The sequence below is a fragment of the Apodemus sylvaticus genome, chromosome 4 (genome assembly GCF_947179515.1).
Source record: "Apodemus sylvaticus chromosome 4, mApoSyl1.1, whole genome shotgun sequence".
Classification (NCBI taxonomy): domain Eukaryota; kingdom Metazoa; phylum Chordata; class Mammalia; order Rodentia; family Muridae; genus Apodemus; species Apodemus sylvaticus.
This window is the reverse complement of record NC_067475.1, coordinates 105,570,688-105,597,670: the sequence shown is the minus strand read 5'-3', so window position 1 is coordinate 105,597,670 and position 26,983 is coordinate 105,570,688. Positions and strand designations below refer to the sequence as shown.

Sequence of the window (26,983 nt, the reverse complement as noted above, 5' to 3'; positions counted from 1 at the left end):
TTAGGATAAACCCAAATTAAAATATAAAATTATCAATAAACCGAACTCAGCTAATGACTACTACCTTCCAAAGGGTAACAATTCAATACCCCTTGGCCTTCCTGACTGTCAGTACCCACACTGGAGTAAACAATGAGGCAGAAATATACTTCACTATTATCTCCAACTGCTGCTAAGGCTATGTGGATATACATTCCACTTCTCCAAAGAATGGAATTACAATTTTATTCAAATAGCTATCAAACTAACTAACTAACTCTCTCTCTCTCTCTCTCTCTCTCTCTCTCTCTCTCTCTCTCTCTCTCTCTCTCTCTCTCTCTCATTAACCTGAGTTGCAAATGGGTGAGGTGATCAGGTAAGTGACTAACTCTGTGTTGTGAGGGACAGATCCCTATGTTCAACAATTCCTACGTATCTAAATTACCAAACTTGCAAAGAATCCATTTTTACTAGAGGGTTCCAGCGATGAAGAAAGAGCTGTGAGTAGTTTGTAACAATCTTCAATGCTTACATTTTCCTTTTTTTACCCAAATTTAGTCGGATTTTAGCAACTTTGGGATATAAACCGGCACAGATGACAGCTTTAATTATCTTCTCATTATCTATAGAGAAAGAAAAAGGAGAGGGGGAAAGTGAAATATTGAAGCCTTGGACCACTGACAGCGAGTGATTGCTGTTGTGTTTATTTTTGTTTTGTTTTTCTTTACCTGAATTTATATTGGCTTTTGGGTCTTTGGGACTTCTACTGCTTACAAACCCAGCTCCAAGAAGATGCTCAGCAAACTGTCCCTTCATGTTATGCAGCATCTGAAGAGCAATAAGTGGTAACAGCTAGAAACCTTTCATGAATATGGCCTATAAATCACACTCAACTCAATCTAGTGTTTAGCTTCTGTTTCACAAAAAAAAAAACCAAAAACCAAAAAACAAAAAACAGTTCAATAATGTAATACATTTCAAAGTAGATATGGGTGTGTATATTTCGTGTGAGTCCTGGTACCTGTGGAAGCCTAGAGGCTTCACACCACCAATAATAAAGCTAGACTTACAGCCAGTTAAGAGCTACAAGACCATGGGAACCAACTTGGATCCTCTGCAGCAAGAGCTTTTAACTGCTGAGCTCTCTCTCCAGCTCAGCAATTAAATGTGATCATTTGAGGAGGGAATTGGTAGCCTGGCATTTGTAACACACGCCTTTAATCCCAGCACTTGGAAGGCAGAGGCAGGCGGATTTCTGAGTTCAAGGCTAGCCTGGTCTAGAGTGAGTTCCAGGACAGCCAGAAAAAAACAAACAAACAAACAAAAAAAAGGTAAATCACAAAAACAAGTTTCTGCAAATACATTTTAAATTTTATTTCTACTTTCTATATTCTTTGTGGTTGCTTCTGTACTCTAATAACAAATGAATATTTTTTAAGACACACAGCCTACAAACCTAAATTATTTTTGGTGGGAAAAAACTGCATGATATAAGGAACAAAAAAAAAAATCTAATAATGTTTAAAGAATTACTCCATTTTGCAAGACAGATTGGACTGTCCTCAAACTCAGCAGGTTACTGTGCTTTTAAAAAGAAGTAGAAGCACCCCCCCCTCACCCCCACAATGACCAAGCTTAACTCTGGTTACGTACTAGCACAGGAGCATTTTCCTTAAGAGAAAGCCTGAAACAGCAATGCTGGGTGGCTCAGCACAGCAGAAAACAGCTATCCCCTCCCTTCAGTTATCTTCAAAGTCATAACAGACACCATGAACTTACACCAGCAGAAAAATTGGAAAGAAGTACAGTTTAAGAATGAGATCCTATTTATTTTGTGTCTTGCTTTTGTTTAATGGGTTTTTGAAACGGGATCTCATAACCCAGGCTGGCCTCACACTATATAGCTGAGGCTGGCCTTGAATTCCTGTCTTCACTTCCTGAGTTACGTAAGAGGACAGGCATGTTATACCTACCACTCCTGCCTTGAGATCAACTTTTAAAATTATAAAAGCTATTTTTAGTTAGGCACTGCAGGGCAAGTCTATATTTCAAACAACTTGAGGCTCAGACAAAAGAACCAAAGGCTCCAGGTCAGCCTAGGTTGCAAGTAAGACTGAACCAAAGGTATTTTTTTTTTTTTTTTGAGACAGGGTTTCTCTGTATAGCCCTGGCTGTCCTGGAACTCACTCTGTAGACCAGGCTGGCCTCGAACTCAGAAATCCACCTGCCTCTGCCTCCCAGAGTGCTGGGATTACAGGTGTGCACCACCACTGCCCAGCTTTTTTTTTTTTTAAGATTTATTTATTTATTATATGTAAGTACACTGTAGCTGTCTTCAAACACCCCAGAAGAGGGCATCAGATCTCATTACAGATGGTTGTGAGCCACCATGTGGTTGCTGGAATTTGAACTCAGGACCTTTAGAAGAGCAGTCAGTGCTCTTAACCACTGAGCCATCTCTCTAGCCCAGAACCAAATGTTTTTATAAAACACAATTAACTTTAGTTCATTTTAGTTCTACAGAAATGAAACCGGTACAGATTAATCTGTTTTCACAACTAGAGAAACATCTAAAGAGCATCTTCAAGTTCAACAAAAAAATTATAATAGGTAACATTGGTTAAATGCAACTGTTCGTTTTACAAAAGGCATAACTTAAGTTTGCCCATGTAATTCTTCTAAATGAATTGATAAGTACTTCCTCATGGTCATTATAGGTATTTAGGGCAACTGTCTCTACATGCAATCCTCACTGTGCAGTTTCCATCACTACTGTGTGTTCCTTCTGTATTTTAAACAACTCCAATGTGCACTGTCAATCATGCAACATGCAAGCTCCACTGCTGAAATCGTCATGATTTCTGTCAGTGGCTGTTTTCAGGATCCCAGAGGACAGCATTTCTTTAGTGCTTTCTTCAATACTAGTTCTTTCTCTTTACAATTGGCTTACGACTCAACTGGATATGCTATTCACATAGACAACCTGGATTTAGGCATCTTTCCATACATTTTGCTATTCCATTTCAGGGAATAGCTTCTGATATGTGTCTGGGAATGTTTACACTACACATGAAATACTGGTGGAGATCAGTCCTGTCTTTCAATTTGTTATTTTTCACTTTAAATAAATTTTTCACTAATTGTTTACAGCTGCATCCACACCCTAACTACTTACAAAGCATTTTTTATGTGGAAAATCTGCTTTCCAGGAGACTGTTTGGTTGTACTCTTTAGTCTTCAACTTGATTTCTTAGTTTAGCAATTCACATGTCTGTCCCTTTTAAAAGTTCACTTTTATTAGCTTATGTTCTTTTCCTTGTTTTACTGAATGGATAATCTTTTCAGTAACCCAGTGCTACGAAGCAGCTGTGAAACAGGCTCCATCCATTGTAGTTTGGGGCTGCACTATCTTTCTGAGTTGGCACATTAATTTTCACTCTCTGATGACGGACATTTTTTTATTAAAATGTTAATTTCTTTACACACACACACACACACACACACGCACGCACACTCATACTCTTTGAATGTTGTTAACATTTCCTACAGATAAAACTGGACAAAACATATGTGTATATACTAGTCTATGGGACTAGTACATCTTTCAGTGTTACCTGTAATGTGTTTGAGGACAGAAAATATTCCCAGCAGTAGTCTTTTTCATATCGGAAACCACGCCGTTTGGCTTCTTCCCAGCCCTATTGGACAAAAGAAACAAAGAGACTCACACAGTTCACCATACCACAAACTACTGAGCAGTTTCCATCTTAATTTACTAACAGTTTATTTCTTTGCTAATGTCCCATTTTCTCTGTAAAAATGTCAAAGAACTTTGAAACATGACAAAACCATGAAGATCCCTCCTTATGATCCCAGTACCTGGCACTGTATATTTTACACAAAATCTTTCCACTGTAATATCAAGCATTCATTAAAAAACAATATTAAAAATAAATGTCAATGCATTAGATTTTCAACTTTAAATCCACGATTTCTTAACTAGAATAAGCAAAGGGGGAGAGAGGCTGTCCACGAGACAGCTCAGCAGGTTAAGTCCATGAATGCAAGCTGGACAACCAGAGTGAGACCCCTTCATCTCCATATTAGGAAAGGGGAGATAGAACTCTTACCAGCTGCCCTCACTGCCAACAGACTCCCCAACAAAAATAAATAAAACTTAAAATTTAAAAATAGGGAAACCTGAAAGAAGCTGGGGACGGCAACCCCATAGGAAGACCAGCAGTCTCAACTAACCTGGACCCCTGGGATCTCTCAGACACCGAGTCACCAACCAGGCAGCATACACTAGCTGATATGAGGTCCCCAACACATATACAGCAGAGGGCTGCCGGGTCTGGACTCAGTCAGAGAAGATGCGCACCTAACTGTCAAAAGACTTGAGGCCCCTGGAACTAGGGAGGTCTGGTGAGATGAGTGTGGGTGTGGGTGAGGACATCCTCTTTGAGATGGGGTGGGGAGTGGGGAGTAAGGAGGAAGTATGGGATGAGGAACAGTCAGAGGGCGGATCAAGAAGATGATAATGACTAGACTGTAAAATAAGATTAAAAAATAATAATTAAAGAGAGGAAACAGGGAAAGAGAGATTAGATGAGTTCTGGAGCAATACAGTTCTAAAAGATTAAGACAGCAAATCTAGACTAATATATACCCTGCAAAATAATCATCATAGGTGAAGGAGCAAAAACTTTCCATGACATAAACATAAACAGCCTACGAAAAAAATTATACTGACTAGACCAAACCTAAAGAAAACACAGGAACCAATCTGTTGGGTTGAGGAGTAAGGAGAGAAGTAAGTATCGCCAAGAGAAACTATGGAAGATCTACCAAGAGCACAATCATCAAAAACAACACAATGATTGTAGCCAACACACATCTGTTAACAACAACTTTAAATATTAAGCTACACTACTAGAATTAAAGATTAAATCAATCCAATAATAGCAGGTGATTTTAATAATTCCCCTTTTTCCAATAGATCAGTCATTTGGCCAAAAGACTGAGCAATATATGGTAAGCACTAAAAATCATATATACACAGGTAACATGAACTGGGGTTGCATTTATATGCATATGCAAATGTGTACATACGTTTATATACACATGTATATATGATTTTGATGGTCTATTAAAAGGCTGTATCACTGATTGAAGAGTAGGTATTAATGGACAGACTTTCATAAGGGTAAGGCAAAGACACAAAGGAACATCATATACTTAAAACAAGATAACCTGGTCAATTGTGTCCATCTTAGTTTTTATATAAGCCTTTTCCCAAAATATAAAGATGAGCTCTTGTATAAGACAGTTCATTTTTATAAAATGTTCACCAAATTTTAACCATGGTCAGCAATTTATCCCTGAGATAAAAAATGGTCATTTAAAAGTATTTGACAACATGCTCCTGAGCGATCTTCTATAACGCAGGTCAAGATGTTTCCTTACCTCAAATGCATTCACGACTGTCAGGTGATCACTTCTAGTTTCCCTTGCCAGTTCCTTTCTTCTTGCATCTGCAATCTTTTCTTTTCCCTAAAAAATAACAGTAGTAGCTTACAATTTTCAGATGTAATAATATTTTACTGAAAATCTAATGGAACCTAGATGTGAACAGTAAACACGCTTGGCATTAAGTGTCGAGCCCCGTTTCTGTCTTTCTTACCAATGGAATGACAAAGGGATCTTTAAAGCTGAGACTGGCAGCAATGGTGAGGACTGGGTCTAAGCAACAGAACAAAGCTCCAAAGAGAATCATTTTTCCAATATGTGGCTCAACAGGCAGTCGGGCTAAATGGACGCCAAGTGGTGTCAACTCTTCTTGCTTATCCAAAGCACTCTGAAAGGAAAGAGTCTGCTTTTACAGGAGGCCCAGCAAAACACTCCACAAAAGCTAAAGTAGTTAGCTACAAGCATACAGGCCACTATTCATTCTCTTAAACTCCAAATCCCTCAAGCATTGTTTTAAGTACCTTCACAAACAAACAAATAAGTCAATTTTAATGTCAGCAGAGGCTAAGTTATACAAACACAATGAGTTTACAACATGGAAATGTTAGGTCAGAAATTAAATCCCCTGTGGAAAAGCAGTTCTGAAGATACCAAGCAGGTGAAATGTGGTTCCTAAGAGGCTAGTTTACAGTCTATGATGCAGAAGAAGGTTAGGGGCATGCATGGGAATGATGTCTGTCCCAATTCCCTGTGTCATCTGGTAGAGCAGCTAGAAAAGTATCCTGAAGATACCAGAAAAATATAAAGACACAACTGAATAAATATCAACTCAGTGTATTATATTAAACACCTATTACAATGCTACAAAATCCAAATTTAAAGAATTATCTGCAGGGATGGTTTCCAAACTGGTGACATATGGAGACATGTCTTCAGCACCCTCCAAGCCTGCACTAGCCAACGTTACTTTACCGAGCAGTAAAAATGTTCTTTCTCTACATGGCCGAGGAGAGAAGTGCTGCAAAGGGTATGTATTTGTGAAGATAACTAAGGCAATGAATTTCTAACTGATCAGTTTAAATCACCACTACATCAGTAGACAGCACGTCTGATCTCCTGTGCTTTCCTCACTATTCTGGTTGTTAATCAAGGCCAGTCAGTCCTGTACCTCTCAACATAAATGACTGTCACCATGGAGTCACTTAAAGAGTTTCTCAGAATATAAAGGTCCAACAAACCAGAAAATTTTGTTCTGGTTATATTATAATAGATATAATAGTAAGTGACAGTTCAAAGAATATGTATAGCATCACAGAGAAGACATATGTTCATATTCTTTCAAAATATAAGGGTTGCCTCTATCAAATGTTTACATTACAATTAAATTACTTCAATCTGACAACAGAGCATTGTGGTAATCAGAAAGAGAAGACTAGACCACCTACTTCAAGAACACATGGAGACCACTAAAGAAAATGTTCAAGATTTCATGTAATTTTAAGACAGAATTGCAATAAATAAAGCTCAGGAAGACTTGTATCTTAAAAACATGAGAAAGTGTCATATCAAATCTGAAAGTGCTCTACTCTTGAGTGTTTTAACATGATAAATCCAAGTTACACTTAAAAAAAAAAAAATCAAACTTACCAGTTCTATTAGGTGTTTTATGGAGAGCACTACTGCCTCATTTGATGGGGGATCCATTAACCTACTCAGAAAATAAGCAATTCCACCCAGCCTCAAGATCTGTGAAGACAAATAGAGTTATATGGGTCAAAAGGTCATAAAACATGTATTCAAAAGCTTACATCACACTTTCTAAGAGCAAATCTACTAATGAGAAAAATTATCAAGTTAAAAAATTCTCAGATTGATTACTGATTGCCTTAGAAATAGGGTTAGTGGAGCATGAGCATATACACGAGAGATAGATAGATAGATAGATAGAGAATATGAATATAATATTTGAAGATATAAGAATAGCTAGCCAGTTTATCCTGGGAATGCAGGGTTGGTTCAATATACGGAAATCCATCAATACAATCCACTACATAAACAAACTCAAAGAACAAAACCACATGGTCATTTCATTGGATGCTGAAAAAGCATTTGACAAAATTCAGCATCCTTTCATGCTTAAAGTCTTGGAGAGAACAGGAATTCAAGGCCCATACCTAAACATAGTAAAAGCAATATACAGCAAACCGGTAGCCAGCATCAAACTAAATGGAGAGAAACTTGAAGCAATCCCACTGAAATCAGGGACCAGACAACGCTGCCCCCTTTCTCCCTATCTTTTCAATATTGTACTTGAGGTACTAGCTCAGGCAATTCGACAACATAAGGAGGTCAAAGGGATACAAATTGGAAAGGAAGAAGTCAAACTATCATTATTTGCAGACGACATGACAGTCTACCTAAGTGACCCAAAAAACTCCACTAGAGAGCTCCTACAGCTGATAAACAACTTCAGCAAAGTGGCAGGCTATAAAATCAACTCAAGCAAATCAGTGGCCTTCCTATACTCAAAGGATAAGCAGGCTGAGAAAGAAATTAGGGAAATGACCCCCTTCACAATAGCCACAAACAGTATAAAGTATCTTGGGGTGACTCTTACCAAACATGTGAAAGATCTGTATGACAAGAACTTCAAGACTCTGAAGAAGGAAATGGAAGAAGACCTCAAAAAATGGGAAAACCTCCCATGCTCATGGATCGGTAGAATCAATATAGTTAAAATGGCCATTTTGCCAAAAGCAATATACAGATTCAATGCAATACCCATCAAAATCCCAACTCAATTCTTCACAGAGTTAGAAAGAGCAATTATCAAATTCATCTGGAACAACAAAAAACCCAGGATAGCTAAAACTATTCTCAGCAACAAAAGAAAATCTGGGGGAATCAGTATCCCTGACCTCAAGCAATACTACAGAGCAATAGTGTTAAAAACTGCATGGTATTGGTACAGTGACAGGCAGGAGGATCAATGGAACAGGATTGAAGATCCAGAAATGAACCCACACACCTATGGCCACTTGATCCTCGACAAAGAGGCTAAAAACATCCAATGGAAAAAAGATAGCCTTTTCAACAAGTGGTGCTGGTTCAACTGGAGGTCAGCATGCAGAAGAATGCGAATTGATCCATCCTTGTCTCCTTGTACTAAGCTCAAATCCAAATGGATCAAGGACCTCCACATAAAGCCAGACACTGTGAAGCTAATAGAAAAGAAACTGGGGAAGACCCTTGAGGACATCGGTACAGGGAGAAAGTTTCTGAACAGAACACCAATAGCGTATGCTCTAAGAGCAAGAATTGACAAATGGGACCTCATAAGGTTACAGAGTTTCTGTAAGGCAAAGGACACCATCAAGAGGACAGATCGGCAACCAACAAATTGGGAAAAGATCTTCACCAATCCTATATCAGATAGAGGGCTAATATCCAATATATATAAAGAACTCAAGAAGTTAGACTCCAGAAAACCAAACAACCCTATTAAAAAATGGGGTACAGAGTTAAACAAAGAATTCTCACCTGAAGAACTTCGGATGGCGGAGAAGCATCTTAAAAAATGCTCAACTTCATTAGTCATTAGGGAAATGCAAATCAAAACAACCCTAAGATTTCATCTTACACCAGTCAGAATGGCTAAGATTAAAAATTCAGGAGACAGCAGGTGTTGGAGAGGGTGTGGAGAAAGAGGAACACTCCTCCACTGCTGGTGGGGTTGCAAATTGGTACAACCACTCTGGAAATCAGTCTGGCGGTTCCTCCGAAAACTGGGCACCTCACTTCCAGAAGATCCTGCTATACCACTCCTGGGCATATATCCAGAGGATTCCCCACCATGTAATAAGGATACATGCTCTACTATGTTCATAGCAGCCCTATTTATAATTGCCAGATGCTGGAAAGAACCCAGGTACCCCTCAACAGAAGAGTGGATGCAAAAAATGTGGTATATCTACACAATGGAGTACTATTCAGCCATTAGAAACAATGAATTCATGAAATTCTTAGGCAAATGGATGGAGCTAGAGAACATCATACTAAGTGAGGTAACCCAGACTCAAAAGGTGAATCATGGTATGCACTCACTAATAAGTGGTTATTAACCTAGAAAACTGGAATACCCAAAACACAATCCACACATCAAATGAGATACAAGAAGAAAGGAGGAGTGGCCCCTGGTTCTGGAAAGACTCAGTGAAACAGTATTCGGCAAAACCAGAACGGGGAAGTGGGAAGGGGTGGGAGGGAGGACAGGGGAAGAGAAGGGGGCTTATGGGACTTTCGGGGAGGGGGGGGGGCTAGAAAAGGGGAAATCATTTGAAATGTAAATAAATTATATCGAATAAAAAAAATTAAAAAAAAAAAAAAAGAATAGCTAGCCAGATCTGGTGACACAGGACTAAAATACCAGTTATTCAGGAGGCTGAGAAAGGACAATCAACAGTTCAAGGTCAGCTGGAACCAAATTACTGAGACCATCTCAAAGTCAAAAAAAAAAAAATAGAGGGGAAGAATGAAGTTCATCAGGGGAGAGCTTGCCCAATATAAAGCATGGTTCAATCCTCTGAACCAAAAAAATTAGAATGGGAAGCTGACATTACTGACTGTTAGATGTCCTATACTGTTTAGAAATTTTGTACAGCAACCTGCTCAATCAAGCAAAGCAAAGTTCTCAGATAGAAAGTGGGAACCAAACATAGGTTTGATGGACAGACATTGCTAACATTAACATCTTCTTGTAGCAGAGTTTCCCCCAATTAATTTAAATATAGTGCAACAGGAAGTCTGTGATTGGACAGGGAAAAGGGAGGCGGAGCTAGAAGTTCAGAGCTGGAGGAGGAGAAAGGACTGAGAAAGCAGGAAGATGGGGGAAGAACAGGACAATCCGGATCCCAGATAGCTTTAAATAGCCACAGGTAGCTATGTCTTATCTAGGTGGGCAATTTATATCATTCATCAATTGGCTCTGAAGTTATTGTGTGGACATCTTATGAACTGAGAATTTATTGACAGGTAAATCTGACTGTTTTTAAGCTTCAAGAGTTTTGATTTACTGGGTTAAAGGGATTTGTGACAAGCTACAGGGGGTGGATGGCTGGGCATGTGAGTAGAATCTGCAGCAAGAGAACCATCAGTCCTGCCCTAGAGACCTCGGGCAGAGAGCAGCTAGGTATAGGGTGGACTGGCACTACTTTTTTAATATTTCCCACAACTACTTGATATACCAAAAAGGGAGTTCAAGTAGTTTCCTCACACAAGCAAAATGAAGTGCATACAAATAATCCCTCTTTGCAGGTTCATACTATACCTTTTCTATTAAAAATGGTGAAATCTATAATACCACACATCATGCAGTTTGCTAATTCTTCCAACTAATATACCTTTATTTGCAAACAAAGTTCTTCCAAAGGAGTTCTCAAAATTTCTGGTAGTTGGTAGTCATCTAGAAGACTTGCTCTAAGACCATTATACAGATGATAACAATGACCAGGCTGAACTCTTAAAAAGAAAAAAAAAAAGGAAAGAAAACAATATCAATACCATGACTTTTAGAGCACCAAAGGAAGAGTAGAAAGGAAAATACCTAGTATCCATTCCTCGCAAACCACACACATAAGTATTACTTCATGTCTATGAAACTCAATTCTCTCGTATCTATTTGGAAAGACCTAAACCCAATATCTAAATTTTATTTTGTTTTTGTAGTTCTGGTTTCTTTTAAAACATTTTTCTTTTAATTAATACATTGGTAATTTAAAGTATAGTATAATATACTTGCATATATGTATATTAATTACATCAGTCCATTTGCAAACCCTCATTTTGTTATATAAGCATTCAAGCACCTCTTTTAGCCCTTATCAAGAATGTAATATATTACTCTGAACTATAGCTGTCCTTCTGTTCCAGAACACTACAACTCACTTGTATGTCTTTTGGTAGCTCTCCTGCTGCAGCTACAGAAAACAATGAAAAATATTCTTATCCACAATTTGGTTCTTATTTCTGAAGTTCCTCTGATCTCACTCAAAATTGTTATGTTTATTCTGGTCAGGCTTAGAGTTGTAACAAGATATGACAGAAGTCATATACTTCTGAATAGAGCAATATTTTCGGCTGCTGTAGCAGTAAAAGATCTAAAACTTTCAGGCATTTCTTTCTTTCTTTCTTTCTTTCTTTCTTTCTTTCTTTCTTTCTTTCTTTCTTTCTTTCTTTTTTTTTTTGCTATAAGACTGCAAATGCTCAGTATATAACACCTAACATTTCTCTGGTGGTACAGACTCACCATTACCTAATACCTCAAAGAAACTAAAGGTATTTCCTAAAGGGAAGACATAGTAGTGTTTTGTTTTTGTCTGTTTTGTTGTGTTTTCCGGTCTCCAAAATAAACATCAGTCTAATCAGGCTTTGTTAAGTATCAAGTCACATTATAAGAAACTATCTGGAAATCAGATTAAACAGAGACAAACTGTAAACATTATAGCAAACAAGCCCAAACTATATAGATTGAGCACACATTTAAAACAAAGACATGAAGTAAAAACCAAAAACATTTTCTTTAGCTCTCCTTTCCTTACTTAAGTCCATATATAAGACTGGTGACGTTAGGGTCTCTTTATTACAAGTTTGAGCTTAGGCCACACCACTGTCTGACACAGGAGAACAGGAGGGGACCCTGAGCCCAGTTTCAGGCAAGTATTTAGAGTCAAGAAGGGGATATCTAGTCTGATACACATCTGATTGCAGGGCCATTGTGGCCTTTAATATAACTGCCTGATGCTGGGAGCTAAACCATAAATTGAATTTCTGCTTTCCTCCTGATGGAGGTTGTTAGGAAGTGAAGTGTCAGTGGCAGGCTTGTAACTTGGAGGTGTAGATTTGTTGGGGAATAATCTGGAAACTGTATGCCGGTTGTTGGGGGGGAGGGGCGGGTTGTAAAGAAAAAATTCTTCAAAAACACTGGACATTGTTCTGTCACTAACATAAAATACTATAAATGTGCATCAAAAAGAATCAGTAAGCACAGCTATGTGTAAAGGTCAAGACAGATACTGTTCTTATCATTAAAACAGATGTTTTTATTTCTTATTTTACTACCATATCAATGGAGAAAGCGTCTCCCTTTATGTTTTCACTGATAACTAGTGGTGAGAATTAGTACGGCTTATAAGGGCAGTGAGTAGAAACTCAAGACTGTAGAGTTGGCTGTTTGAATTCAACTGTCTCTGTTATATACAAAGCTCTAGTAGAGTTGGCTGTTTGAATTCAACTGTCTCTGTTATGTACAAAGCTCTAGAAACTAAACTGAACAGACTATGTAATTTCTTTATAACTTAATTTCCTTATTCTAAAAACAGGCACTTGCCTATCTCGGCTGGAAAGTGAGAATTAAGTATATAAAGCATTTAGGAGAGGAGCTACCACTCAGTGTTAGTTATCATTAAGTATTATTAAGAACAGACATGGAAGCAAAAGTGGCGTAACTAACAAAGTTTAATTATAGACTAGGTCATTGTAGAAAAGATTCATGAAATTAAAAAACTCAGCAGCTAATTTCCTTTAAAAGTATAAATAAAACTCCTATGTTATTTAAAAGAATGTTGTTATAGTAATTAGGCATGGGAAATGCAAATTCAAACTACACTGAGCTCCATTTCACCTCTTCATAATGACTAACATCCAGAAAACAAGATGTGGGGAAAGGAACGCTTAGCACACTGCTGGTGGGGATGGAAAATGACATACTAACCAAGCCAAGCAGTATGAGGGTTCTCAAAAAAACTACAGACAAGTAATGCACACACAACAACTGTGCTGCTCACACTGCATGTGCAATGTGTACATGCAAAGGAATCCAAGTCAGCACAAAACAGAAGCACTGGCATAGCCAACTGAGTGCACAATCAGACTAACCAGCCCTCAACAGATGAGCAGATAAGTAGCAACTGTTTGCTCCCATGCAGAATCTATCTGAAAACTTGATAAGTTAGACAGAATAGATAGGTAATAGTCCTAGGAAATGTAAGAGATTATGAGTGGGAAGACAGGAATCTACGTGCAGGAGGCAAGGAGCAGAGAATACAGCGCATGTTACATGGAAGTGGGAGCAACTACCCGAGTAAAGGAATAAAATTAGGAGGATGTATAATTATATCAATGTATAAAAAGGTTACAAACACATTTTATGAAATTAAAAATCAAATACTAATAACTGTAAAAGTGTTGAGTTCAATATATTTATGCAATTCTAATAATACTCCTAAATTTGCTCACTTTTTTTTTTTTTTTTGCATGTCCTAAAGTTTCTGGCTTACCTTCCAGCTCTCCCTTTCCTCTGCTTGGCATTAGCTTTACTAACCCACTCAGCAGACATGGTACTGATGTTGTTCTGTGTGTCGAAGTGTGTCTCTTTAATTTTCCCTCCATCTATTACATAAACCACATCATCTATGGTGATGCTGTTTGAAAAAGATACGCAAAATATTAAAAAGTATATCAAGAGATAAAATTATACCAAGCCTATAGATGGATTTTTTTAAATTTTATTTAAAACACATTTTTATTGGATCAAGTGGATTTCATTAGTTCAGGCCTTTGCCTACGCTTCTCACATTTTTCAGTTTTACAGCAGTCAAGCACCTGGCACTGGGCAGTGTTCCTCTGTAGCTGTAGTGACCTCATCAGACCACATGCCACTCCCATCTGACCGCAGCCATCTCAGCCTGGCTAAGATGACTGCCAGACCACCTCTGAAGCCTAAAGAAACTATGCTTTAATAGCAGCTCCTAGAAAATAAGTTGTTTCAGCAACTTAGCTATAAATATCTTCAGTACAGCATTAGAAATGGTTAAGGCTGCATGTAATTATAATACTATCCCTAACTGGAGAACAGACAAAGGACTGAAGCGATACTAGTTCCCTTGATTCTTTAGAGAAATTTTGAAAAACTTGTTAAATGACTACTTTGAAAAAAGAGAACTAAACACAGAAGAACAGTTTTAGAAAACTACAGTTTATATTTGCCATCCTTGCTAAAAAGTAATTTTTTAAAAGAAATTTCAGTTATTTTACAGAGAATAAAGGTTAAACTATGTTAATAATGTATAGATCTCTATACTTATTAATCATCAATAGCTGATATTTAAAATAGTTTTTACCTAGTCTCTGCAATGTTGGTAGCAATTACTATTTTCCGAACACCGGGAGGAGTTTTTTTAAATACCTGTAAGAATAAATACATCAAAAGTATACTAATTTCTGACATACTTTTACAATGTTATTTCTTGAGATAGTGTGATCACTTTTAGCATTTATGCTTTTAAATAATGCATCTTGTGTATTGATCTATCATTAACATGCACATTTTCAACTTGAGGAAATCCTCCTTTGGTAAACCAAGATGTCAGAAGTATATCACAAACAAGAGGCAAACAAAGTCACTCCAACTTTTAACACATCTTTAACAAAAGCTGTTGATCATAAGTTAAAGGAAAACAGCTTCAATCTGTGGACAAGATTTACAAAGACAAACAAAGAATTACGAACCAGTGGGGCAGGCACCTTGCCCTCAGAATGGATGTCAAGTGCTGCAGCACAGTAGACTAGCTGGAGATAAGACTGGAGTAAAAGAGCCTCTTCAAATGCCAAATCCTACAAATACTACTACCCCTAACAAGGCCAACAAAGTTGAAGGAAGAAAAGTAGTCAAGCTGGGTGGTGGTGGCGGCACACGCCTGTAATCCCAGCACTCTGGGAGGCAGAGGCAGGCGGATTTCTGAGTTCGAGGCCAGCCTGGTCTACAGAGTGAGTTCCAAGACAGGAAGGGCTATACAGAGAAACCCTGTCTCAAAAAAAAAAAGGAAGAAAGAAAAAAGAAAAGTAGTCAAGCACCACTGGGTATAACACATACATACACACACTCAAAAGAATGCAGCCGCCCAGATTTATAAACTAGAGCAATCCTAAGTAGTAGGCACAGGCTCTCTCGTGTGTATTCTACTAGGTTAGGGTGTCAAGGACAAAGAACCTCCACACTAGATACAGTTCTATCTAAACAACAGGCTGACTCCCCATCAAAGTATCACCAAACAGACTGAAAGAGCGAGAGTTATTTTCTTATATATATATAAAAAAAAGAATAGAAAACCGAAAGGAAAGGGTCTGAAGACAGTGCTGTATCAAAAATTATCACTTTCAGTAAGAAAATCCTGAATCTGATACATCAAAACAGTTGTAATACATTACTGATAAAACAGAAAATCTCCTGTTAATATACTAATGTGATAAATCATGTGAAATATCTCAAACACCAACATATACTATGTCACAGCTAATATCTTGGGTTTTTTTAGTGGTATTTATAATTTTTTCTTTGATTCAGGAAACCTAAACAAGTTACTGAAGAAACCATTTCTCTATACTTTCCTTAAACAAAACTAATCTGGTGGTAAGTTATTATGGTTAAATTTTTACAAAACCATTCTCCAAAGAAATTGCTCTTTATAAAATATTTTAACATATTTTTAAAGGTAAATAACATATAATATAATAATCCTGTGAGGGAAATATATAAAGTGAAATTTTACCAAGTGGGATGTCAACCCTCTCAGAGCCATAGACTATCTAATGAAAACTTCAGCACCAGGTTCTTAGGAACCCAACTTTTCTATGTACAACACAATGCCTGCACCTAAGGCTCAGAGATCACAGCAGAAGATGGGGCGGAAAGATTGTAAGAGCCAAAGGAATGGGAGCTTCATGTGAGTCCTTATCTCTTAGAATGCCAGAGAAGCAACACCTATAAAGTCTCACCAACATGACTGCCTGCAGAAGACCCGATCAAGGACTTCATCATTAGACCTGCTAACAATGAAAAGGGAAAGCCCACAATGCCTCCGCCCTACAGAGAACTACAGGCACTTAGGGAATGCTGAGATGAGGATAAATAGTCTTCCTTTGGGAAACGCATACCAGTTGGTTACACAATACCAAGTGACAAGTCTAATAATTACATACATATAAGCAACATTTTATAGACTCATCAGGGAATATTTATACATTTAAGAATGTATGCTTGTGTGTACAAACACACATCACACTAACAACATCAAAGAAACTGAGATCATGAATTTGAAAGAGCAGGGGGTGGTGCACAGGTAGAGTAGGTGGGAGAAAAGGGAAGGGGGAAACAATATAATCACATTTTAAATAAAAAAACAAAAAACAAAAAACATAGTAAAGTAGCTAATGAGGTTTGCCTCAATCTCAAAGACAGAAAACAAATTTAAGAACATACCTGTGTCTGGTTTACGGTAGGCATCAGTGAATGTAAAGGTATAATAAGAAACTTATCTGAAATTTAAAAAGTAAATTAAATAAATTAAAGCCCCATAAATATATATGGCACATGTATGGAATAATACATTCAGCTGCTGAATCACATAGTTCTTAATTTATACTTCTACATACAGGAAAACCAAGTTTCCTCCACTGTTTTCTGAGTGCTCTAATGACCCACTGACATTTTACTTTGTTCATCTATTTTACATCAGTAAGCACTTGCTTATCAATTCAAGATCAAAACAATTTTGTCTATTAATGTGTGTCTTTCTGTGTTCATATCCTATGTGTATGGGAGTCTGTGAAGAGAGAAAACTGAGTTGCATGCCCTGAACTGGATCATCAGCAGCTGCCGGATGTGGAGAGGTGTGACTTGAACTAGGATCCTCAGGAAGAACAGTAAGCACTCTTAACCACTGAGCCTCATCTCCAGCTCCTGTCCAAATTCTTAAAATTCTCAATGGTGGGAGCTGTCTATCAAAATCACATTCATAAAAAGCCATTAATGTTATCCTTACTATTAATAAAACCTCCTATGAGAGGGAGAAAGATGGAAAGCCCCTAAATACTAATATTTTAACTTTAAAGCTCAATTTTGCTAAGCGAGTTTAAAGAAGTGGTAAAATAATACTTTCATAAAACTAAGAAGTTTCACAATGTGCATGCCATCTTTACTTAGAGCTCAGAACTTTTAGAAAATATTCAATTTCTTGACGGAAAAAAGTGAACTGGACTTAGATGAACAAAAATCCTATACCAATGTAGCCACATAAGTAACAACTTCTTAAATTAAAAAGGGGAAGAGGATTCCACCGACTACATGAATTCTAAAGTCAGTCTTGGTATTATATAGCATAATACATTTATGCAATACCTGATTTAAACATCACTTGTGACATCAAGAGATCATGCAAAGTACTGATATTGTCCCAGCCTGGTAGAAAGACCAATATTGCACCATCCTATATAAACAGGAAATTACAGTTAGGAGAATCACATCAATAATCACATTAACAATTTCATGCACACTTAAATCTTCATTAAAATTAGAGTAGCTTTGAATTTTAATTACTATTTAAAATAGTGAATATCCAACCCTTTAAAAAACCCAGAACTACAATCTAGAGATATTTGTTTAATCTTTTCTTTAAATGGGCTAGATGCCTAAATGTTATTTTGAGATTTTCTTCTAGTCCACTTTTTAAAAAACATTTAGGAAAATGAGTTTTTCATGGCTTTGTTTGATGATATTACTTGAAGAAAAACTAAACAAAACTCACCTCTTCTTCCAAAACAATGTATCGAATAAGGGCAGCAATCAAATTCAGATCAACTTTATCATCATCCATCATTTGCAAAACATCTACGGTGCTTGCAGAGTATCTACACCAAAATTACACAGAAAGTCATGAAATGCATGTGAAGTTTTCCATGGGTTACTCAGATAGAAACCTTAAAGTTAAGTCAGTCTGCATATGAACAGTCTACAGATAAACAGCAGCTAAGTCAGCTCAGGAGCATTTAGGTAGAGTAAGATTCTGTCCCTTCAAGTACACTCACTATCAGAAGAGTCCTATTGGTTCAGCCACTGTGTGCGTACCTCAAACAGACTTACCTTGTCCGCAGTTCCTTTATATAAGCTGGCCAGCGTTCCTTATAGATGTTCTCCTTTTCTTCTTTTTCTTGTCTATTTACATGACCCTGCATGAAACCCCTCTTGAACTGGGATCTATGTTCTTTTTGTTCTGGAATATATCTAAAATAAAAAGAGTATAAGACACTTTCCCACATTTGAAACATTGTGGCTTTAAGCAGCTGAATGTTTTTACACTGATGATGTGAAACCAGGTTCTAAAGAATATTTTCACTATGTTTTCTAGAGAAAGTTGCCCAAAATATTAACTTAAAGTATTAATACCTAAAACTTCTCATTTAGGATAAAAAGTATTCCCTGCTGAAGAGCACGACTATATGCCATCTTAATAATCTCAATGAAAAATGATTTCTGAGTTGACTTTTATCTTCAATTTTAATTTTGCTCCAAAATAAAAGTTTTTAATTAATAGTAGGTTCATTAAGACTTAATGACTGTTTAATTGCCGTTGAAAGTTTTTTCAAACCAAATTATATATAAGAATCCCTTGTGGAGCATATAAAATAATTCCTGAATTCCAAGGATTTAAATTAACGCCAGGAGTATTTCAGATCAAGGCTAGAAACCGCACAGTTCTGCTGTCACAGTTACAAGTTAGGGGAGATCCAGAATAAGCATTTAAGTTGTATGTGTTCTGTCTAATGTCATAGTGACTCCATAGTGCTAGAGTAAACTTTAGAAAAAAAGGAAGTACATGTGTCCAGGAATTATTCCCTTGCACTATGGGCTCTCTGAAAGGCAGAGGGTGAGAAAAGGCAAAGGGAAACTGAAGCTGTCCTTTGACCTGGGCCCACAGGGTCCAGAGGATAGCATTTAGATGGGATGGGGAGGACGGGCAGAGTCGGGTGAGAGCCATGCCTCTCCCTGCTCTGGCACTGACTAGCTGTGGTTTTGCAGAAGGCATTGAGCTTCCAGGCTTTAATCAGACTTGTGCAGGTCATACTCTTAACCTTACTAGCATGAGAATCTTTAAAAAAAAAAAAAAAAAAAAAAGATAAAGTGCCTGGTATATCTGGTATATAGAGATCACCTTCCCATTTGGTGCCACTGGCCAGGGCCTCCCTAAGTCTATACATATAAAGGCACCCACCTCAGGTTTACAACATGAAACTGCCTGAGAATGTAAGTACAAAGCTGGTCCTTCCCAGTAACCTCAAACACTCAGAAGTAACCCTCACCTACTCCTCAGGCGCTCAGGCAGACCCTCCATGTTCTGTCTGACCAGTCATCTAGCCAGTGTTTCTTTCCTCCTACTTCTGTGCTTCCTTCTCAAGGAAGGAGACAGCTTTGACTGACAAAAAAAATCTCTACCTAGATCACCATCCTGCACCCTCCCCACGCTTGCAGCTGGAGAACAACTTCACAGACACTTTCTTTTGCATCAGACCCTTCCTACAGTCCTTGATCTTTTCTGCTGTTCAGCAAGTTTAAGAAGGCAATCATTATGAAATGTAGATTGCTGATACTCCATCATTTAACACCATCAAGCTACTGCCTATAATCTTTTTCAAAGGAACTGTAAGTATAGCATGATAAAAAGAAGAGAGCACAGCGCAAAGTGGAGTTAAATGCATAAAAAGTCTATGGCCAGACTAGAAAACCAAGACCACTGTGTCCTAACTCTTTTTTTAGAAGCCCCTTCCTCTCTGAAACACACCACTCTGTCCTTGCTGCCGACTTCCATGGCTTCACTCACTTCAAATCTCATGGCATAGCATCTCATTTCTGACTCACTAACTTCCCCAAACGTTATGAACCAGCTTTATTCCTTATCAAGACACAAATTTAAAGGGCATACATAAACCAAGTCTTTTATTTTTAATGCTCACAAGATTATGTGAACTAAAAGATTTTAATGTATGTTAAGTAAACATCTAGCCAAAATTCAGCTGACTTCTCTCTATGTAAAATAAACTGCATATTCCTTCTGATACCAATTTTATTTTTAAATAATAAGAAGTCTTCAAAAATTCTACAGATGCTTCCACACATGTAATTTACTTATTCATTCATTATAGTCTAGGCACTGTGATGCACAAGTAACCAAAATAAATAAGACAAAATCCTTGACTTTAAAAACTTAAAAAATCTTGTGCAAGAGGTAAACACATACTACAATCTTGATAGTGTCAACAAGTGTTATAATCTAAGTGGGAGATGGGAGGAAATTGGGATTGTATTTTTACTTGGGAATTTACAGAATTTACTTAGGAAATTATAAAGAAGGTATCACATGGAATCTGAAAGAAAAAGCATGTACCCAATAGAAAGACATGAAGAGCCTTCACTGGGTATTAGGAATAGCACCTTTAATAAACAGGATGTACAGGACACATCACAAGGAGATGAGAGGAGAGGCTAGATGCTAAAGGGCCTTGGGGTGACGAAGCATCAGGAGCCTGTGCTTTCTTAACCTTTTGCCACTAACACAGATATAATTTTGTTCCACTTGCTAGAGGATGCTGCCGGCAGCTAGAGGCTGGTACTGGTTCTCAGCCAGTGCTGAGAGGCAAAAAAAAAGTGCAGTAGCTGCGGCACTCTGGTACACAACCTACTCAAACTGTTTTCAGCAAAGTTTCATATGCAGAGATCCCTTCGGGGAGGGAAGTTCACACAATATTTGTGAACAGAAACTAGAGAGTATCCTATTATCCAGACCAAGAGCCGGTCCAATAGAGCTGACAGTCAGAACCGCTTGTACAGAAGAATGAGAAGACATATAGGATAGACCTCACAGCTCACAGAAACTGTGTCAGGGAGTAGCTACAAAATGTGGCAAAAGCTGGTCATTCAGCAGAGAAAGTTAAGTCATTGGCATACCACTTGGTAAAGACTATCTTTTTAAATTTACAACCTAGAAACTAGGTAGAAGACTATCATTAAGCATAAATTATTTGACAAAAAAAATTGTGGAAATTTATTGGTGGAAAACTGGCAGAAACCAAATATAAGATAATAATTTTGGCTTGAAAGCTTCACATCTATGGAAATGCTCCTAGTTAAAGTTTAGAACTCCATGATAAATGGATTTATGAGGGTATGATCAATGATGAGTTATAAAGATAAATGTGTCATAAGAAGACAATACATTAGAACTTACAACTTATTTTGCTGCCTATCGTTTACCTTATTTTTTCAATGATATCTTCCAAAAGATATTCCACAACTGGAAAAGTAAACCCAGGTATATGTATCATTGGACAGTTACCTAAAATGGCAGACAAAACATACCCATGACTTTATAGTCAACTTTAAAATTAAAAATCAAAACTGTGAGTAAGCCAGCATAACATCCTTAACCTAAGAAACAGTTCTACAATTCTTCCCTCTGTGACTTAAGAAAAAAGTTTAGCTTTTTTTTTTTTTTTTTTTTTTTTTTTTGGTTTTTTTGAGACAGGTTTTCTCTGTGTAGCCCTGGCTGTCCTGGAACTCAGAAATCGCCTGCCTCTGCCACCCAAGTGCTGGGGAAAAAGTTTAGTTTTAATAGTTAACATTTTACTTCTACAAACTGTATACAGTATTCACAGTTATACAAGATAACACTACGCATTAACCAGTTATTTTATGTTGAACTCTAAATATATTAAAAGTCTATTTCCCAAGATTATAAAATGGTGAGTCCCTCTCTCACCGACCATCTAGATAAAGAGCATTATTCTTTGTGACACCAACAGAAACTAATCAAATACTAAACTGGTTCTACCTTAAGCTCAGTTGTTATCTCAGTATTGTCAGTGAAATGCTATTTGTCTTTCCCAACATGCAAATCAATCACACAATAAATGAATGCTAAGCAGTACCAGAGGTCCACAGACCTGCCCCACTGTCTGCTCTGTATCTTACCTATATAAAACTGAGCTATTCATGTCAACCTTACTAACAATCAGAAAGGCATACTATCTGTCCAAATGAGTCATAACACTATAAATAATAAACTGATATGTATTTTATCAGCATTTTTACAAACTGAAAATACAATAAATATGCTGATATCAAAATACAATTGCTATCTTTCCCTCTAGACATTTCTATTATTATAGGGAGAAAAGACACTGAGGAAAAATTCTACAGAATTTACTTTTCCAAGTATTCTAATCTAATTTCAGAATCTCTGTTAATGATGCAATGTTCATCCATTCCTGTTAATTATACAACCTTGGATAAGTTATTTAACAGTTCAGAGGCTACATTCTCATTTGCAGAACTGAAGTTATACCAGGACCTACAGGAAAGCTGTTACAAGAAATGGTGGAGAGAGACAGATAATTACTACCTGACATACTAAAAGCATTGCCTAAGTGGACACTGATACTATCATCAGCAAACTGTCCGCTGAGCCTGAACAGTACATCAGTGCTACAGAAGATTCATGTGTACATAAAAAAGGGCAGAAAAATTTCAGTCCTGGGGTTTGATTCAATGATGCCAGCTCCTTGTCTGACAGGACCAAGAAATGGGCCATTGGGAGAGAAGTGATTGCTACTATCATTAAAAAAGTAGGCTCAGTTATCTAGGAAACTAGAATACAGAGTTAAGATATTATAAATTATTAAACATTCGATTTTACTATACCTAGTATTATCTAGATATTTTTGTTTTGATGTTTTGAAGTTAAACATTTTGGCTTTTGATACTTCTTCTAACATATCAAACTTTACTCACCAAAATATTCTGAAAATTTCTCAGCATTCAAGGTTGCACTCATCAATATTACTTTGAGATCAGATCGAAAAGGGAGAAGATCTTTAATAACAGTCATTAAAACATCTGACTGTAGATTCCTTTCATGAATTTCATCAAGTACAATATGACTAACACTGGACAAACGTCTAGAAGACAAGTGTGAAATTTACAATTTAATATAAAATTGAAAACAATCATTTTTAACAACACAATCCGGTTTAATAATTACATCTTTGGCTGGGCAGTGTTGGCACATGTTTTTAATCCCAGCACTCAGGAGGCAGAGGCAGGCAGAACTCTGAGTTCAATGTCAGACTGGTGGTATATACAGGGAAACCTGTCCCTGAAAAAATAAAACAGAAAACAAAACCAGCCAACAAAACAAACAAAAACTTACATGTTTGGATATCTATGAAGTACTTGTTTTTATAACTTTGGGAAGTGCAGAGGAAGAGTCTCATATAGAGAGGGCTGAACCAGATTCCGGCCCTTCCTGCCTGCATCTCTCAAGTGCTGGGGTTAAAAACATAAGCTACCCTACTCAGTTCATTGCTATTCTTTTTTATTTCTTCACTGAAACATACTCACGAGTCTGACTGGAGCCACTGAAGAATGATTCCTGTTGTGCAGTATAAGATAGAACCTTGATTCCTTGGCAACCGACTGTGATCAAAAGATACAAGTTATTGATTCTTGGCTTTCTTTTCTAAGAAAGTAGAGTTTCACAAAAGTTTGATAAAAATCTTTATAAGTAACTTTTAGTTATAAAAGCATTTACCATAACAATAGAAAATACTAGCCTTACGTTTACTTTGATACTAAAATTATTTCTTTTTACATGTATAACTTTAACATTCAAAGACAATGAATTTACGGGCTTAAATTTCTGGTTTGGTAAATAGAATTCTAATTCTGCTCATTTAAATGGATCAAGCAATTTGAACTCCAGGAAAGGAGCAAGGAAGCTTATTAAAGATTGATAATGGAGTTAATAATGCAAATATTAATAAATAAAGTCTAACAAGGAGTAGATTAAGTAGTATCAAAATATACAAGACAGCAGTTCATTTGGCAGAAATAATGATCCACTAAATGGATCATACTCTTGATACTAAAATATTATTTCTAATCATTCCTTACTGTTAAAGCACGTTTTTAAAAATGGCACCTTTATGGTTCAAAGGTGAGTTCATGGTATGAGTATGAGTAACATGCCAACTAATATTAAAACTGCTTTAAACATGAATTCCAGGGGATCTTATTTTCTAGCCAACCACTTGCAAGGAACTATTTCTTTACTTCTCAATAAACCCTGCTGGCTTGTCTTTCAAAAAACATATGCAGTGGAGAGATGGCTCAGCGGTTAAGAGCACTGACTGCTCTTCCAGAGGTCATGAGTTCAATTCCCAGTAACCACATGGTGGCTCACAACCATCTATAAGGGAATCTGATGCCCTCTTCTGGTGTCTGAAGATAGTTACAGTGTATTTCATATAAATAAAATAAATCTTTAAAAAATCATTTGAAATGTAAATAAAAAATATACCAAATTAAAAAAAAAAAGTAAAAAAAAAACCAAAAACCATATGCAAGGGCATGCCTAGATGCCTTGACTGCCTTCATGCCAGGAACCATGGGGTAAAGAGAAACCACTCCTGTAAGTTATCCTCTTAGTCATTCCCCACCACCTCTCCTTCCCTCCCTCTCTAATATATACACACATGTGCACATACAAATAAATATAATTTAATACATGTGAAGCATATGTCAATGCTAATAAGAATCAACATAGAAGAAGGACAAAAATCTCCTGACTCAAAGTCTCACTAACATATGTACATATACAATAAACGACCTGAAACGAACAGTTTACCTTTGGAGACGAATCTGGTATCCAGTACTATTACCATTGCCACAAGACTCCGCCCTTTCTGCGGCCACTCTCTCAGCAACCTTTAAATAAAACACAGTTGTAATTAAAAACAAATTCCTTTAGACAAATGTACTTTACTGTCATGAAAATCTGGAGTTGTTAAAAAGTAGTTGACTTTCAGATAGGTTTAGAAGCTAGAGATACTTATTAAAGTCTGAAATACCCAAAACCGTGTGGTGCTCTCTTTGAGCATGCTACACTAGCAGCTCTTTGTTTATTCCTCATTCATCTTTATAAAGACCTTCAAGTCCAAACTCTCATGCCATCACTATTTTCAAATATCTTTTACAAGACTCTTTCATTAACTATTTTCTTTTTGACTTGTCTACAACAGTTGGAAGACCATAGTCCAAAGAAAAACTGTAATTTGAAAATAAGTACATACTGATAATTTCTAATTTACTCTTCTATTTATTGTTCTTTTTTATTCTACTAGAGACTGGTATTTAACTCCTAGTCTTTGGTCAGCTGTTTTCAAAAGTAATGGCTATCAAACACAAAACGGAAAATGAGATTCAGCAATAGTCATTGCTGCCCTGTATCACTTCCTGCAATTTTGGACTAACATTATCCATGCTAAATCACTCAGGCTAAGCTTCCTCTGAGGAGCTTCATTCAAAACTCACTTTGGACTGGTGAGATGGCTCACTGGTTAAGAGCACTGGCTGCTCTTCCAGAGATCCCAAGTTCAATTCCCAGCAACCACATGGTGACCCACAATCATCTGTAATGGGATCTAATGGCCTCTTCTAGCATGGAGGTGTACATGCAGAGAAGAATGCTTTAAAAACAAAAACAAAAACTCACTGTCTATAGAAAAACAGCACCCACTATCACTCCCATTCATGTCCCATGTACACTGACATTGAAGGCCCGGACCATGAAAAGAACGAGGAGTAAGCCTAGTGGCAGAAGTTAAAGCAGCTCATGGAGAAGACTGTAAATCGATTCTATAAACATTTGTTGGCTTTCAGTTTTTAGATTTGAACTGGAATTACTTTAACTTGAGTTTGCAAGTATTCACTATTGGTGAGAGAAATCTCTACTCTTTATGTATTTCTTATCAAATATTTGCCAATTAAGCATTTGCTCTCATAGGGACAGATCCTAAGCCTAATAAAGAATAACTGCAAATCTTTTTTAATTTTTTAAAATTAGGTATATTCTTTATTTACATTTCAAGTGTTGTCCACTTTCCTGGTTTCCCCCTTCCCCGAAAAATCCCATAAGCCATCTCCCCTTCCCCAATCAACCCAACTCCGCTTCCCAGAGGACCCCACTATACCACTCCTGGGCATATACCCTATGTTCATATCAGCCCTATTTATAATAGCCAGAAGCTGGAAAGAACCTAGATGTCCCTCAACAGAGGAATGGATACTACAAATCTTAAAATCCAGTTAAGCTCAAAGTTACTCAAAGAAGAAAAAATGTTCACAAGTGAGAGCTTACTTACTGAAATGGCACTAATTCTTCTTGGTTGAGTACAAACTATTCTGCAGGCAGACCCTTTTCCTCTTTCGATGTAGTTATCCAAGATGAACTGCGTAACCTGAGTGGTTTTGCCACAACCAGTTTCACCACTTATTACTGTCACCTGATGATTATTGATTAAATTAACCAGCTCCTAGTTCATAAGAGAATATGTAAAGAAAAGCATACATTAAGTCAAGTCTGAAAAAAATATTTAAGATTCTATTCAAAAAAGTAAATCAGGTATCTAGGTAAATCTTGGAGGAAATAACATTTTTAACATTTTAGACACATTTCAAGTGTTGTCTAATGACTATTCTATCAGCATATATCCTGAGAACAAGTTTCCAGTGTAAACAAACATAACTGATACTTTTGTTCCTCAAAGCCCATGGCTTCTGCATTGGCAGAACTAAAGCTTTTGTAGAAGCAAT

At 37.0% G+C, this 26,983-nt stretch overlaps 1 protein-coding gene across 2 annotated transcripts in view; it reads right to left on the bottom strand.

The window, feature by feature from the left end:
- Positions 1–26,983, bottom strand: part of Dhx36 (DEAH-box helicase 36) — a 42,352-nt gene that overhangs the window by 5,920 nt on the left and 9,449 nt on the right. For both annotated transcript variants that reach the window (XR_007977514.1, XM_052180421.1), the window contains exons 5-22: positions 26,533–26,703; positions 25,017–25,096; positions 23,732–23,806; positions 23,123–23,289; positions 21,587–21,668; positions 18,422–18,562; positions 18,087–18,189; positions 17,681–17,768; positions 16,763–16,818; positions 14,625–14,689; positions 13,782–13,925; positions 10,848–10,965; positions 7,096–7,194; positions 5,663–5,836; positions 5,446–5,532; positions 3,594–3,677; positions 708–807; positions 512–602 (exon numbers count right to left, since the gene is read on the bottom strand). Coding sequence is in view for 1 of the 2 variants with exons in the window: in XM_052180421.1 (XP_052036381.1) it covers positions 512–602; positions 708–807; positions 3,594–3,677; positions 5,446–5,532; positions 5,663–5,836; positions 7,096–7,194; positions 10,848–10,965; positions 13,782–13,925; positions 14,625–14,689; positions 16,763–16,818; positions 17,681–17,768; positions 18,087–18,189; positions 18,422–18,562; positions 21,587–21,668; positions 23,123–23,289; positions 23,732–23,806; positions 25,017–25,096; positions 26,533–26,703 (1,925 nt within the window). In the remaining variant the exon portion in view is untranslated. The remainder of the gene's footprint in view (positions 1–511; positions 603–707; positions 808–3,593; positions 3,678–5,445; positions 5,533–5,662; positions 5,837–7,095; positions 7,195–10,847; positions 10,966–13,781; positions 13,926–14,624; positions 14,690–16,762; positions 16,819–17,680; positions 17,769–18,086; positions 18,190–18,421; positions 18,563–21,586; positions 21,669–23,122; positions 23,290–23,731; positions 23,807–25,016; positions 25,097–26,532; positions 26,704–26,983) is intronic.